Here is a 16,252-nt window from a genome sequence, read left to right as displayed (position 1 = left end):
GTCACAACTGATTGTTGGTAGAATTCCATGCCCATGATTGAATTACTTGTTGGAATTCTAAGCTTGACCACTTGACCCTTGGACTACTCGACTCTTGAAATTTCCATTGTCTTGGAAATTGGTATTTGCATGGAGCTTGCCATCCTCTCATTTACTTCTACATTGGAAGCTTGGAAGATATAATTGACCACATTGGAAATCTCCTTTGTAGGATTTAATGGGCTAGGGACTTACTTTTCTTGTTTTGGAATTGTGTAATGCTTTTACTTCTCATGTGTGAGTGTTAGTGGTGCTTAGGAAAGCTAATAGCAATTAAGTCTAGTTAATCTCGGATTTGTAGTGTAGGCTATATTTTGGACGAGATTTTATATGGTGTAAGCCCTTATAGTCCCGTATTTTTCAAAAAGTAATGTACGGAGCACACTATAAGATGATCCAAACCGTCCAAGTGATGGAACATAACTTTAATAGGTTGTGCGCTAAAAATCGTTTCCATAGGATGATCCTAGCCCTTCGATCTATAGGGGTTTCCATAATATACAGTTCCTATATAGATCGGAGGGTTGAGATCATCCTATGCAATCGATTTTTTGGGCACAACCTATTTGTGTTGTCGCCCATCACATGGACGGTTTGAATCATCTTATAGTGTGGTAAGTACAGTACTTTTTGAAAAATACGGGACAGTAAGGGCTTACAGCCTTACACCATATAAAATCTCATTTTGGACATTGTATCTTCTTCATATGTAAGCCATTTTAGTGAAATTTGAAGGCTCTTGAGTAGTATAACAACTTGGGTTACTTTCTTTGTGTGTTTGGCATCAATCTTCTTCTCTTGAAACTCATCTTCTCCCTCCAACTTAGTTGGTTTCATTCCAACAAAGTGGTATCAGAGCGTAGGTTGAAGATTGATCATGGCTTCCAACAATATGTTGCAACCTCAACTTCCTCGATTCAATAGCAAGAACTATAATCAATGGAGCATTCAAATGAAAGTGTTGTATGGATCTCAAGATCTATGGGATATTGAAGAGACCGGTGTTGAAGAACCGGAGGATCAAGCGGCTCTCACTCTTCAACAACTCAATGAGTTGAAAGACAATCGAAAGAAAGATAAGAAGGCTTTATTCTTCATTTATCAAGCGGTGCGTGAAGTCATCTTTGAACGAATTTCATCGGTGACTTCGGCAAAAGAAGCATGGGATACACTCTATACATCATACAAAGGAGACGACAAAGTAAAGTTGGTGAGATTACAAACTCTTAGATATGAGTTTGATGCATTAAGGATGAAGGATTCGGAATCGGTTGAAGATTATTACAATCATGTTATTTCTCTTGTGAATCAGTTGAGAGTAAATGGTGAAGATATTCAAGATCGAAGGATTGGTGAAAAAATTCTTAGAAGTTTGACTCGGAAATTTGAGTATATTGTTGTTGCAATTGAAGAATCTAAGGATTTAGCTTCTTTATCCTTAGAAAGTTTTTTAGGATCGCTCCAATCCCATGAACTACGAATGAAGCAATTTGATTCTTCTCCTCTAGAACAAGCTTTTCAAAATCAAGTCTCTTTTAGGGAAGGCTCTAGAGGAAGAGTAAGAGGAAGAGGAAGAGGGAGAAATTCTTTTCATGGAAAGAGGGAGAAATGGTGGAGAAAGAAAACAAGAATATGATAAAGATGAGAGTAGTTCTTCTATAAGAGGAAGATGGAGAGGAAGACCTCTATCCCAAATTCAATGTTATCATTTCAAAAAGTTTGGTCATACCATGAAGTATTGTAGAAAGAAGATTGCGGAAGAAAGCAAGAAAATATCTACTTTCATGCATGAGAAAGATGAAAGTAAAGAAGAAGACACACTCTTTCTAGCTTGTAATGTGCAAGAAGTTGTTCTTGATGAGACGTGGTATCTTGATAGTGGTTGTAGTAACCACATGATCGGCAACAAAGGCGTGTTTGTAAAGTTGGATGAATCTCTCCAAGGTGAAGTTCAGACGGGTGATGACAAGAGGCTTTCCGTAAGGAGAAGTGGTGTATTCTTGTTCAAACAAAGAAAGACATCAAGCGCAACTCCAATGTTTTCTATGTTCTCGGTCTAAAGCACAATCTGTTGAGTGTTGGGCAACTTCTAATGAAAGGGCACGATGCTCATTTCAAGGGAGATGCATGCGAAATTCAAGACAAAAATCATGTTCTCATAGCTATGGTTTAAAATTTCGGTTACCGGTGGGGACTGAAACCGAAATTTTCCGAAATTCCTTTTTTTGCCCTTTACCAAATTTTGGACCGAAATTTCGGTAATTTCTGTTCGAAATTTCGGTTTAATGACATTATTTATTAAAAAAAAAAAGTGTTACAAAATTTCGGCCGAAATTTCGGAATTTCGGTCCTAAATTTGAAATTTGGGTCCGGAATTTGGAACCAAATTACCAAATTTCGAAATTTCGGTTTTTGGTGGGGTCCGAAACAGTTACCGAAACTGAAATTATAAACCTTGCTCATAGCCAAGGTGAGAATGACACAAAACAAGATGTTTCTTCTAAAGTTTCAAAGTGAAAGTCTTCCTTGTTTCAACACCATTGTCAAAGATATGTCATGGCTATGACATCTTCATTATGGTCATTTCAGCTTTAGCACTTTATCTCTCATGAACAAGAAGCATGTGGTGGGAGGCATGCCGAACATCGACCGCCAAGATCAAGTGTGTGAAAGATGTGCACTTGGAAAGCATCAAAGAGACTCTTTTCTCGTTGTAAAGGCTTGGAGGGCATTAAATCCTCTTCAGCTAGTGCATTCGGATTTATTTGAGCCTATGCAAACAACATCAATTGGAGGTAATCGATATTTTCTCACCTTCATTGATGATTATAGTAGAAAGACATGGGTTTATTTTCTTAAAGAAAAATCGGAAGTCTTTGAATGCTTTAAAATTTTCAGGAGCTTGGTTGAAAAGCAAAGTGGTTTCATGTTGGAAACTTTGCGTTCCAATAGAGATGGCGAATATGTTTCTCATGAGTTTGAGAATTTTTTGGAGAATGGGATTCGGCATCAACTTACCACTTGGTACACACCTCAACAAAATGGGGTTGCCGAAAGGAAGAATCGGACGATTATGGAATTAGCTAGAAGTATGTTGAAAGCAAATGGGATGCCTCATATGTTTTGGGTGGAAGCCGTTGCATGTGCCATCTATCTCTTGAATCAAGCATCATAAAAAAGTGTTCAATGTATGATTCCTCAAGAAGCTTGGAGTGGGCATAAGCCTTGTGTTGTTCACTTGAAAATTTTTGGTAGTATTGCCTACTCTCACTTGCGGGATGAAACAAGAAGAAAGTTGGATGATAAATTTGAAATAAACAAGAAGAAAGTTGGATGATAAATCTGAAATATGTATCTTTGTTGGATATAGTGAAAGTTCAAAAGCGTAGAAGTTGTTCAATCTCATGACTAAGAAGATTTTTATAAGTAGGGATGTGAAGTTCAATGAAGAAGAGTCTTGGAATTGGAATCAAAATGGGAAGAAGAAAGAAGTTTTTGTAGATATGAATGAAAGCAAAGATACTCATGACGGTGGAATTGAACGAAATGAAGAGGACATGACGACTCCTATCACTCCATGGGCAAAAGACTATTGGTGTGAAATGGGTATACAAAACAAAGTTGAATGCAAGTGGTGAAGTTGAAAAGTATAAAGCTCGCTTAGTAGTAAAAGGGTACAAGCAAAGGTATGGGATTGATTACAAAGAAGTGTTTGCTTCCGTTGCTCGTCTTGAGACAATTCGTATGGTTCTAGCTTTGGTGGCACAAAATAGTTGGAAAGTTATCAAATGGATGTCAAGTCGGCATTCTTGAATGGGTTTCTTGAAGAGGAGGTGTATGTTGATCAATCTCCTGGTTATGTGAAGAAAGGTGAAGAAAGCAAAATGTGCCGATTGAAGAAAGCTTTATATTTGGCTTGAAACAAGCACCAAGAGCATGGTATAGTCGCATTGATGGATATTTCATGAAGAATGGTTTCAAAATGTGTCCTTATGAACACACCCTCTACATCAAAGAGAGCACCCAAGGTGAGTTTTTGATTGTTTGCTTATATGTTGATGATTTGATTTTTATCGGTGATTGTTCAAGCATGTGTGAAGAATTCAAAAGAAATATGATGTACGAATTTGAGATGATCGACATGGGTCTTCTCCATTTCTTTCTTGGTATTGAGGTCAACTAAAGAAATGATGCAATTTTTATTTCTCAAAAAAGGTATGCAAAGGATTTGCTAAGGAGGTTTAGAATGGAAGGTGGTACACATATTAGCACACCTATGGAAGTTGGCTTGAAACTATGTAAGAATGATGATGAGAAAGGAGTAGATGCAACTCTTAATAGAAGTCTTGTTGGTAGTCTCATGTACTTGACAGCTACAAGACTGGATCTTATGTTTGCGGTGAGTTTGATCAGTAGATTTATAGAATCACAAAAAAGAAGTCATTGGGAAGCCGGTAAAAGAATTCTAAGGTATGTAAGTGGAACCATTGATCATGGGATACGTTATGGAAGAGTTGAAGATTCAAGTTTGGTTGGTTATTGTGATAGTGATTGGGGCGGAAGTGTTGATGATAGCAAGAGTACTTCCTGCTATATTTTTAACATTGGTTCGGGTGCAATTTCATGGGCATCAAAGAAGCAATCGGTTGCTGCTCTTTCTACAGTGGAAGCGGAGTACATCTCATTATCTTCGGCGGGTTGTCAAGCTCTTTGGCTACGATGGGTATTAGAAGAACTCAAACATCCGCAAGAACGTGGTACAAGTTTATTTTGTGATAATATTTCGATGATTTCACTCACAAAGAATCCAGTTTTCATGGCAAAAGCAAGGACATAAGGAGCAAATATCATTTCATTCGAGACTTGCTAAATGATGGAGTTGTCAACGATCGATTTTGTAAAACTAAAGATCAAGTTGCGGATATTTTTACAAAAGCTTTGAAGACCGATACATTCATCAAGATGAAGGCAAAACTCGGTATTGTAGTGGTCTAGCTTAAGGGGGGCTGTTGGAATTCTAAGCTTGACCACTTGATCCTTGGGACTACTTGACTCTTGGAATTTCCATTGTCTTGGAAATTGGTATTTGCATGGAGCTTGCCATCTTCTCATTTACTTCTACATTGGAAGCTTGGACGATAGACTTGACCACATTGGAAATCTCCTTTGTGGGATTTAATGGTCTAGGGACTTAGTTTTCTTGTTTTGGAATTGTGTAATGCTTTTACTTCTCACGTGTTAGTGTGTTAGTGGTGCTTAGGAAAGTTAATAGCAATTAAGTGTAGTTAATCTCGGATTTATAGTGTAGGCTATATTTTGGACCTTGTATCTTCTTCATATGTAAGCCATTCCATTTTTGTGAAATTTGAAGGCTCTTGAGTAGTATAACAACTTGGGCTACTTTCTTTGTGTGTTTGGCATCAAGAGAACAATCTTCTTCTCTTGAAACTCATCTTCTCCCTCCAACCTAGTTGGTTTCATTCCAACATTACTCAAGACAATGATTACCTAAGGTTTATCCATGAAAGCTTGTCTATTTTTTAAGAATATTCAACAAATTTTGTGAAACAGTCTGAAAAAATAAAGTGTTACACTCATATTTCACTTGCTACATGATTACTTATTTTCCCATGCAATATGATATTTGTTTTTGAATAACAGAACCCATGACCTGAATGTGGCTTATTATTATTGCATCAGAAGAATGTGCATCTCTCCAGTTATGATATAGGAGGATTTGAATGATGCCGCCTTGTAGCTGATGCGTTGAAGCGATCACCATATCTACCGCTACAGAGTCTCTAAGGGACAGAGAGATTTGGGTTGTACTGAGTACATGATTTTGCAAAGGCCATGCCAGAATTGCATGATTCCATTTGAAGTTGCCAGTCCCTGCAATTTCAGGTATATGATCAACAGAAGAACTATCTTTATCTAGTAAGATTATTGTGGACATATTTGGCGCTCTCAAGACGAAAATTTTACGGAAGGGCCATCGATTTTGTTATTTTGTTATTATTTGTTCCATAGCTTCTTACAGTGATGGGGTTATGGTTATTTAAGCCACTTCCAGAGAAGAAAGTTCTCTCTGTTTGTATTGTTTGAAATTCCTACTAAATTAAGAGAAATTATGTATATACTCCCGTATTTCATTGTGGATATTTAAGTTACTCCCGTATTTCATTTATGCACTGTTTGAAATTTCTCCTAAAATAAGTGAGATGATATATGCATTCCCATAGGGCCTGTTTGGATGCCTGATATTTTGTACTTGGTTTTGGAATTGAGTTTAGAAAACAAAATGAATAGATCCGGCAGCTCATGTTGTGAGAGAGAGAGAGAGGGGGGGGGGGGGGGGGGGGGGGACCTTCCTAGTGGAGGGGAGAGGCTAAAGAGCAAAGAGGGTGAAGGAAACTGCCAGATCTGTGGAATTCCAATTTCTTATTTGCTCAGCATATTTGGAAATCTGATTTTTTTCACTGTCAGTTGCTGAATTGGAAATCCAACAAGTTGATCCGGATCCAAATTACAGTGCAAAAAGGGCTGCAAATGTTAGAAATCCAAATCAAAATCTTCTCGGCATCCAAACGGGCCCTTAATTGAAGTACATTATCCTTTTTGTTTTCTGTTCGCTGGAATCATCATCCTATTTAGATTCGGTCCGATTACTGGAGTTTTGGTTAAAAAAACGAATGGAATGATGGGGTAGAAGTGATACCACGGCGGAATTAAAGGTAGAAAATACTTTCTCGCCACAATGGTATTGCTATTCTTATTCCATCACAGTTGGAATGAAATTTTATTAGAATTTTTTTAATTAAAATTTCCATTCTATTTCCATGGGAATTAGAATAAGTGCCGCAATAAAATATTCGAATTTACCGAATAAACGGATACGGATAATATCCGAATTCAAACAATATCCGGCGGATACGAATTCGATAATAGATATTAAATATCCGTCGAATCTGAATTCGGATAGTGTATACTGTAATCGAATTCGGATGTAGCCATATCCGCTCCGAATTCGATCCGTTTACACCCTAGTTGTATGGAAAAATCTTTGGTAGATTGAACTTTCCAATGTTTGGTTAGCTTATTTTTCATGAATTTTTTCCCCAAAATTGGAAATTTTCCTTATTTTCTAGGAAAACGACAAAGCTACTGGCCATGGAAAAAAAATTCTGTTTTAAATATTGTTTGCCATAATTTAATTTTCCCTATATCCAAAATCCCTTGAGTCTGAAGTTGAAACTTGAATGTTAATAAGTTCTAATTAATTATGGGAAATGTTATCAGCACTACTACTGTATTTTGATGAGGGCACTGCTTACTTTATTAAAAGTACGGTATGGCCCGCACCATAGGATGATCCAAACCGTCAATTACATAGGCCACAGCCTAAATAGGTCGTGCGTCTAAAATCATTTCCATTGGTTGATCCTAACCCTCCAATCTGAATGTTAGAGGGTTGATCCTAACCCTCTATAGATCGGAGGATTAGGATCAACTTGTGGAAATAATTTTGCTGATAACATTTCCCTTAATTATTTAACACCTGATTTTCTTTTTCATGAAATTGCTAGCAGATGTATAATCTAGCAATCAGATGGAATGGACGATGACCCATCTTTCTTGTTTGTCTTCTTTCTTTTTTTTCTCGGGGCACGGGCATATGTGAAATCAAGACTGTTGATCTTGTAGAACATCATGAGGTGAATACCATTCCGAACGAACATCCCATGCATAAGATAAGAGGGCAATGTAAATCAATGGTTCACATGGTTTTGTTTTTCCTTGGGCCCTGTTTGGATTGCAGGAACTTTTTGAAAAGTTCGAAAAAGAGAAAATTTCCAAAATTTTGAATCCCCCAACTACACACACCATAGGATGGGTGGGGCCTACAATTGGGCCTTAAATAAGGTTTTTTTTTTTTTTTTTTTCTCCGGTCATAGGTTGTGCGCCAAAAATCATTTCCATAGGATGATTGCAACCCTCTAATCTTTGGAGGTTTCCATAATATGTAGTTTCTCTTTAGATTGGAGGGCTAGGATCATCCTATGGAAATTATATTTTGCAGCGCAAACTTTTTACATTGTGGCCCATCAAATAGACGGTTTGGAGGCCGTACAGATATTTACGATGATTTCACGGAGATGATTTTAGGGACACGATTTATTTATGTTGAGGCCCAAGAAATGAATGGTTTGGATCTTCAAACAAGCGGGCCCCACCGTGTTGTTTAAAAATCGCAACACACCATATAAAAACATACCGATTATTACATGGGGTTTTCCTTGCTTTGCTATAAACAACGATCATAAATCCAATTGGATGGCTAAGATTGTACCATTGCCGTGATTTTGCTCCCAGCAGAACTCCAACATAGGCCTAGTAGATGGATGGTCTGGATTAAGAGTGGCAATCCAACCGATACCGAACCCAAAATTCGGTTTCGGTTTGGTTAAAGCAAACCAATTCAAATTTCGGTTCGCTTTCGGTTCGGTAGAACCAAACCGATTCAAATTTCAAACTGAACCGAAACCGAACCGTTGCCCAAGATTCCCAATAATTATGAGTAAGGGGTGCCGAAATTGGCCTAACCGAGCTGAAAATTCAGTTTCGGATTGGTTTAACCAAACCGATTCAAATTTCAGTTTGGTGGAACCAAACCAAACCGATTCAAATTTTGGTTTGGTTCGGTTCGGTTCGTGCGTCAAACCGAACCATTGCCACCCGGATCACCCATAGTGGGCCCCACCAGGATTAGTAGACGTGCCGCAATGTACTACAATGAGGTCGCGCCTTACCCTAGCAATCCTCTCCTGTATGTATAGAAAAGAGAAGGCCGTTGATTGTTGCTGACCTTGCCAAGTGTGGATTGGAATTTGTAAATCTAGGGCATCATCGTTAATGGCGGGATTCGAGAAGTCAGAGAATTTGGAGGGGGTTTTGAAGCCCTTCTATCATAGGGCTTCTGAAGCTGAGGTAAAAATCCCATCCCATTCCATAAACTAGCATTGATTAATTCGAAACTAATTAGATTTGAAGTTAATTGAAATGCTTATCTGTGAAAGAACAAAGTCTCAATCTAACAATTCTTCCATTAAAAGGGAAATTCATTTATCTTCATTATGCTATCTACATGATGATGATGATTTTGGTTTGATTAGTGTTGGTTTGTGCTCTCAATCTACTTCACCTAGGAAGTAAAAGCTATATTTTGATTTCTATTTTTGTTGTGGTTTTTGACTTTTTTGGACTTGGGTTTCTATCAAATATGCTACTTCTTTGGCTTGGAATGGTAAGGGGTTTAGCTTTGGGAAACACAATTCTTAAAACTAATCTCTCTTGGGAAATTGACTTTGCAGATTTGGAGAGTAGTAAGCTGTGTAGAGAAGAGTAATAGCTAATAATTATGGGGTGGGTTCGTGTCGGGCGAAATGTAGGGCTATCTAGTAATAATGGTTCAAGAGCTTGGAAGTCGGTCTGTCATGTTAAAGAGGAGGTCATGCCTAGGATTAGGTTTAGATTAGACACATGGAATGCGTTTAGGTTTTGGTTTGATTTCTGTTTTGAGTGATAGTACTTTGTGCCCTGCTTTCTTGAACCTTTTTAGGGTGAGAGATCTTGAGGCAAACACGTCCGGCTTTTATGATCGGGTGAGGGAAGAGTAGTTTGGAGGTGGGTCTTTCATAGAAACCTGAAAGAGGATGAGTCTTCGAGTGTGCTCTAACTGTTGAGGATTATAGAGGAGGCCTTTCCTTCTCTAGAAGGTGATGTTAGTTAGATTTGGCTTTCAAAACCTAGAGGTTCCTTTTTTTTGAAAGCTTCTTTCTCATCCCTCTATGATGTGGGAGACAGATACTCTCTGGAAGAGGTGATGGAATTCATCCATCCCCTTTAGAGATCAGTTTCTTGCATGGACTTGTATCCTTAACAAAATCAACACTTCGGATTTGCTCAAGTCCAATGGTTTTATGTTGGCAAATAGATGTATACTGTGCATTCACGATGAGGATTCTGCTTCAAGGTTACCGGAAACTCCCCCGGAAAGTGGGAAGCGCGATTCCCCAAATCTCTTTTCGGAAGCGGGAAACTCGGCGTTTCCCCAAAACTGGGGAAACATGTTTCCAATTCGTGGGAAGCGCTCTTCCCAAAATTGGGACGCTAGTTTCCCATTTATTGGGAAGGTTTCCCAATTTTGGGAAGCGAATTTCCCATTTATTAGGAAGGGAACAGATGTATCCTGTGCATTCACGATGAGGATTTTGCTTCAAGATTACTGGAAACTTCCCCGGAAAGCGGAAGCAATCTTCCCCGAATCTCGTTTCAGAAGCGGGAAATTCAGTTTTGGGGAAGCACGTTTCCGATTCGTGTGAAGCGCTCTTCCCAAAATTGGGAAACATACTTCCCAATTCCCAATTTTGGGAAGCGAGATTGCCATTTCTTCTGTAGCGAGTTTCCCAAATTTTTATTTTCTTTCTTTTGTTTGTTTGGAATATTTTTTCTTCACTTTTCTTTTTTTCTTTTCTGCTTATTTCTAATCCTTTCTTTTTTATATAAATTTTTTCTATTAAATTAATAATATTCATTTCTGAAATTTTGAAATTCCTTAATTGATTAATTATAAGGGGAAGAAGAAAAAAATGTGTTTTTAAAGTATTTTTTATTTTTCCCATGTTCTTTATTTTTCTTTAATCATCCGATTCACTAAAAATGTATCCATTTTCCTCACTTATATTAAGTGTATTAGTATATAAGTAATGTTGATATGTATATTTAGTTTTATTCAATTGACAGTTGAAGTGATGTTAGTTAATTTCTCCATTTAAGCAAGCAATCATTTAATCATTTAAGTTGATTAATCATGTAATTTGCCATTACATACATGGGAAAATTTTGTACTATGATATTTGATATTTTGATTAATGGCTGGGAATTGGATCTGCATGTAAATTAGTTATTTTCGTTGGAATTAATATTTAATATCAGTTGACATTTCGATTTGTTTATGGTAGTTGGATTCGATTTGCTTATCTTACTAGGAAACTTAAATACACTTGCATTTAAATTTTATAAATATTAAAAAATTATTGAAATTATTTTTAATTGTCACTAATTTTTTATAATTTTTTTTTAATTTTATGTTTTCATTATTTTATTTTTTTTCACGCTTCTTGTTCGCTTCCTTGGCACTTCCCTTTACGTTTCCCCACCCTTGACACTTCCCGCTTCCACCCTTCCCGAAAGCCCTCGTTTTCTGCTTCGCTTCCCTCCCTGGCAACTTTGGTCTTATCACATCTCTTTACATTGTTTGCAATCTCTGCGTGTTTAGAGCTCGATCCTTCACTAGTTTGGAGTTCAATGGGTTTTTCCCGGTCTTTGAAGGAGCTAGAGTTAGTGGAGGCCTCTCTTCACTAAGAGTGGATCTTTTCTCTGGTCTATGATAGTATGATCCCATGCACTGTGATTTGGGTTATGTGCAAAGAAAGATTTGGAAGAACGTTTGATGTTATTTGCAATGTTTTGAAAATCTTACGATTTACATTTGAAATCTTACGATTCAAATGGATCCATGCACTGTGATTTGGGTTATGTGGAAAGAAAGAAATGGAAGAATGTTTGATGTTGGTCGCATTGTTTTGAAAATCTTTTGATACGGTTGAAATCATTTGATTCGAATAAAATCGTATGGAATTGAATTTCATGACTGAATCTATTGAATCGTACCATTCATATGATTCATGCGATTTATCTTAATTAAATTTTGTATAAAAGAAACTAGAGTGTTTTTTTCGACTAACCTTCTTTCTCTCATATGTTAGAAGAAGCCCTTGAAAGCCCTCTTGTTAAGAGGAAGAAAAGGAGTAGTAGTTCGAAATAATTGAACTAGTTTTAACCAGCATGAAGAAGAAGAAGAAGAAGAAGAAGGACTAGTTCTGCTTTAAGTAGTTGAATTAGTTCGGACCAAAAATAAATTAGGCAACTGCTTCGAACCATCTGAAAAAGAAGAAGAAAATGACGAAGACAAAGAAGAAAGAGAACAAACCGGGTGAGCGTTGTCGCCTTTGGCCTGAAGCAACTCATAGCTTAAGTAACGCAAGTTCTTTGTTTTAACTAAGATTAAAAGTAATTGAGCACTACAAGTCAACATATGCACTTTGTCCTCGTCTAGCAAAGCTTCTCATTCTCCCTCTTTTTGAGCGGACAAAATGGACAGAAACAAGAGAATGAGGATTGTCCAAAAAAACCCTGTGTCACGTAAAAATTTCACACTTTTTACCACTTAAAAGGCAAGATTCGGAGAAACAGACTTCATGGGTCTGGATTGCCGAATGTGTTCTTCTCGACTTTTTTATGTTTTTCATACTTTGTTCATGCCTGTTTTTTTATGAAGATCATATGCATGTTCTATATCAATATCTGCCAAACATCTTGGCTAGAAAAAACTGCCAGCAGTGCTCTAACTTGCGTATATTTTGATTAAAGGAACGCCTAAGGAGGATTGAAGCTGCTTTTGCTAATAAAGAAGGTGAGCTCTGGTTATGTCATTCAATTCCAGCTCTGTTGAAATAAATGGAAACCAAAAGCTTATTAAATTTGTAGGTGGTCCAAATGTTGTAAATGAGGAGTTGTCATCAGTTGTGAAAGAACTTCAAACAAAGCTAGAAAATGCAAAAGCCGAGCAAATAGCTGAACAAGAGAAGGTGGTTCTTAGTGTGAATGTTCTATTTTCTTTTTTCACACTCAATCAAGAATACTAATTCTCTTTATCGTCTAGGCTTCGAAGGAGCTTCAAAAACTTGCAGCAGAAAATGCAAAGCTTCAATATCAAATAATCCATCTTGTCCGTGCATTGAAGGAGTCAGATAACAAATTGGGAGTCTAAATGAGGTATGACCTTTTCTCTGTATCTTCAGTGTAGCTATTGCTTTTATATAATCTCTTTTTCTCAATAGACTGTGATGTTGACTCTCAATACTTGGCAAAAATCTCCACTCCAGGATTCCCAATTATGATGCCCTTGGTCATCATCCCTCTGGTTTTGGGGTTCTGCATCATTCTACTAAGGGTGTCTACCATAATTGTGAATAGAATGGAGAAAGGGGGTCTCCTTGTTGAAGGCCTCTAGACGTTTTTAATTAAACCCGTAGGAAAAAATTGTTCACAAGGATAGAAGCCTAAGCCTAAGCTCTCTCTCTCCCTCCCTCTTTCTCTCTCTCTCTCTCTCTCTCTCTCTCTCTCTTTGTGTGTGTGTGAGTGTGTGTGTGTGTGAACTCATCCTACACGAGATACTCTAGGTAGCCCCATTCCACTCTATCATAGATTTTTTCCATATCGATTTACACAAAACACCCTTTCTCCCACACCTATGATAAGAATTTATACACATTGGCCAACAGTACTCCATCAATTATTTGTCTGCCCACAATGAAAGCACTTAGGGCAAATGATATGATGTTACCAGCAATTAAGAAGCTGATTATCAAGCATGTTTGCCATAACTTTGTAAACCCTAACCACCAGGCTGATTGGATGGACGTGGCTAATTCTATCCGCACCATCCTTCTTATGGATGGGGTTAATGAATGTAGCTCCTTTAGTTCTTCGAAGACTTACCATGGTAGAATTCATTGAACACTACCAGAATATCCTTTTTCATCTTCACCCACAATTCATGGAAGAAAGCCATAAAAAATCCATGCAGCCCAAGAGCTTTATCCCTTTTCAATGAGAAAAGAGATTTTGATCTCATTGGAGAACAAACGTTCTGAGGCATACAACCCTTCAAAAAAAGATACCATTTCTGAAGAAAGTACACTAGGTATAGCGTAATGATTTTTCTTTTGATGGCTTGTATCCACACATACTATCTGTGGAGTGTCATAATGACATGGAAACTCAGATTTGTTTGAAGGATTCAGTTACCATAGCATGTGTAGGAAGATAAACAAAATTGGTAACTGATAAAGAAAATATAAATACTGAAATAAAATAGTTTAGAGTAAGAAAAATGTGTCTACTGATTAATTTTTTTAACCTTCGATAAAAATTTTGCAATGTAAGTTATTTTTCTAGTTGTTCTTTTAAGATTTTCATTTGGATTCCTTTGGTTCTTTTTGTATTAAAACAGAACTATATTAGGAAGACACAGCTTTGCTACCACTTTTTTTTTGTAAAACAGTCTGGTCCATGTTCACATGGCACGCTATGATGATTGCCTCTATTGATCTTGTGGACCGCTACTAGTCCAGAACATTGCCCCTAGTGCCACATCATTGAATGATCTTAAGCCGTTAATTAATACCTTAGTCAAGAAGGATGCTGTGTTCTCCTCCAGCATCCTCTCCAATAGTCTGAGACTTGAGCTCACTACAAGGAACTTCAATTGTATTTTATTGAGAGAAATCCGAATGCTGCCTCATCTACAGAATGCATTATTGCTGACTAAATTGAAAGAGCATTGAGGGTTTCCTCCTCTCAGCAGCCACCTGCTTTGCCAATTCAATGTTCTTACAACTAGGGGCCTTGGCTCCTTTTTTTTTTTTCTTTTTACGTTGGCTCCTCCCTCCCATGGACAAGACCTAGTCCCTTCTCATTAGTCAGCCGGTCCTCAACTCCCTCGTATTGCTATCTTTATCTTCTCACCATCTCTTCTATTCCATTTTGTTCCTCATTTTATCAAATCAATGAGTAAACTCTCATAGTTGGCTGCAGGGTATACCAACACCATGTTCTTCCATTGTCCTGCTCCCGCTACAAATCTGGACCATTGAACTGATTCTAGAAGTGTAACCCATCCAGCCCTTACACTTGAAATTCATTCTGATCAATCTCTTTCCCCACCTCTATTAGTAAGGAGCCTTTTTTAATGACAGGATGATCAATGGTGGGGCCAGAAAAAATGGCTCGAACTGGGGTGGTAAACCAGGTCAACAGAGCAGATTCCCATAAAGTGCCGCAGGTATCATGGGCCTGATTATTTACTGAAGAAGCATAACATGGTTGTGTCGTATGATTGTTCATGAAAATATAAGATAAACTTATCAGGTTTCTCAGTATATTGTCAGTTTTTCGCGTTAAAAATGAAAAAATAAAAAATAAAAAAATTTATCTACTCTGTTGTATAACTAAATTTTCTACTCAAGCATCACCGTGGGACAATATGATAGGACCCCGTGATTCAGTTGGGTTGTATTCATCATCCTCCCCCTCGGGTCTTCATTTGGAGGTTAACAGAGCATCTATTTTCTTTGTTGGTGGGGGTAACATTTATGTTCTTTACAACCATTTTGCCATACTTCTGATGTAAATTCCTCTTTGGTTGTATCAGGTATTGAAGTTGAGGTCTGGTTATATAGCTCTATAGTGTGGATAAAGAAGATATGCAGCTTCTTGACTGGTGAGGAGTCTCAGAATTCATGATTGTTCATTGAGGATCAACTCGTGAAGGATATGAATCTCTTCCCCTTTCTATTCTTCCAGGGGCCGAGAAGGACATTCGTAGGTGAGCAACTTTAAGGCAAGGTTGTGAATTTTCTATTTTTATCTTACCATCAAGCTTACAGATATGAGATGTTATAGTGGATAAGAATGGCAAAGTTAGCAGCAACTATGGTTTTCTATCATCTTATATGAAGCCTCTCAAGCTATTATTTGTGTTAGAAGTCCCATAATCAACCCATTTTATCAAGAAGTTCCTATTAACCATCTTTAAATATTGAGTGATTCATATCCATGCATGAAAAAAGATTGGATGGTAATAGGTAGTGGGCCGTTCCTGATCCTAGTTCCTCCTAGAAGCAAGTAGGCCCACTAAATGATGTTGATGATGGTTTACTCTTTGTAGCTTTTTATTTCTGTGCAAAAAGAAGGAAATGTTAGAAGGGTGCAACCCAGACAACGGGTTACTCATCCTAGTATTATTATAGCCCCCAAGCACGCTTAACTTCTGGGGTGATTTGATGGAACACCTACTTGTCTTTTACTATGATTGTGCCATTATCAAGTTGTGGTATTGAAATGGGTGTAATTATCAATATTACCCATAAAAAAATTATCAATATTTGTAATTGTAGGAGGCATTCTCTGCAGATATTGTGTATTGCACCAGAGAGCTATCCCTGGTTCCTGGTCTGATTAACAACTGCTGTTTTTGGGGTCGCACAGGGAGGTCTGCCAACCCTAAGCTTAAGCTATCATTTCATAT

At 37.6% G+C, this 16,252-nt stretch overlaps 3 protein-coding genes across 8 annotated transcripts in view; all 3 read left to right on the top strand.

Annotated features, from left to right (window-relative positions):
• Positions 1 to 6,226, top strand: part of LOC143853523 (uncharacterized) — an 87,114-nt gene extending 80,888 nt beyond the window's left edge. For 4 of the 6 annotated variants that reach the window (XR_013237158.1, XM_077363326.1, XM_077363321.1 and 1 more), the window contains one exon: positions 5,740 to 6,226. The gene's annotated coding sequence lies outside the window, so the exon portion shown is untranslated. Of the gene's footprint in view, positions 1 to 5,700 lie in introns of all 6 variants that reach the window. The other 2 variants (XM_077363323.1, XM_077363322.1) reach the window with 2 other exon arrangements.
• LOC143852380 (uncharacterized) lies at positions 917 to 3,214 on the top strand. Its single transcript, XM_077361763.1, has 3 exons — positions 917 to 1,597; positions 1,776 to 2,041; positions 2,629 to 3,214. The coding sequence occupies exons 1-3, from the start codon at positions 917 to 919 to the stop codon at positions 3,212 to 3,214; spliced, it is 1,533 nt and encodes a 510-aa protein (XP_077217878.1).
• Positions 6,227 to 8,861: 2,635 nt separating the features above from the next.
• Positions 8,862 to 16,033, top strand: LOC143852852 (threonine-tRNA ligase 2). The gene is made up of 5 exons (XM_077362476.1): positions 8,862 to 9,027; positions 12,532 to 12,574; positions 12,649 to 12,749; positions 12,824 to 12,936; positions 15,377 to 16,033. The coding sequence occupies exons 1-4, from the start codon at positions 8,953 to 8,955 to the stop codon at positions 12,929 to 12,931; spliced, it is 327 nt and encodes a 108-aa protein (XP_077218591.1). The 5' UTR covers positions 8,862 to 8,952; the 3' UTR covers positions 12,932 to 12,936; positions 15,377 to 16,033.
• The last annotated feature ends 219 nt before the right edge of the window (positions 16,034 to 16,252 follow it).

This window comes from Tasmannia lanceolata, unplaced genomic scaffold (assembly GCF_043159265.1).
Source record: "Tasmannia lanceolata isolate RefF3 unplaced genomic scaffold, GAP_Taslan_0.1 ptg000019l, whole genome shotgun sequence".
Classification (NCBI taxonomy): Eukaryota; Viridiplantae; Streptophyta; class Magnoliopsida; order Canellales; family Winteraceae; genus Tasmannia; species Tasmannia lanceolata.
The sequence above is the reverse complement of the archived record's forward strand: the minus strand, read 5'-3'. Positions and strand labels throughout refer to the sequence as shown.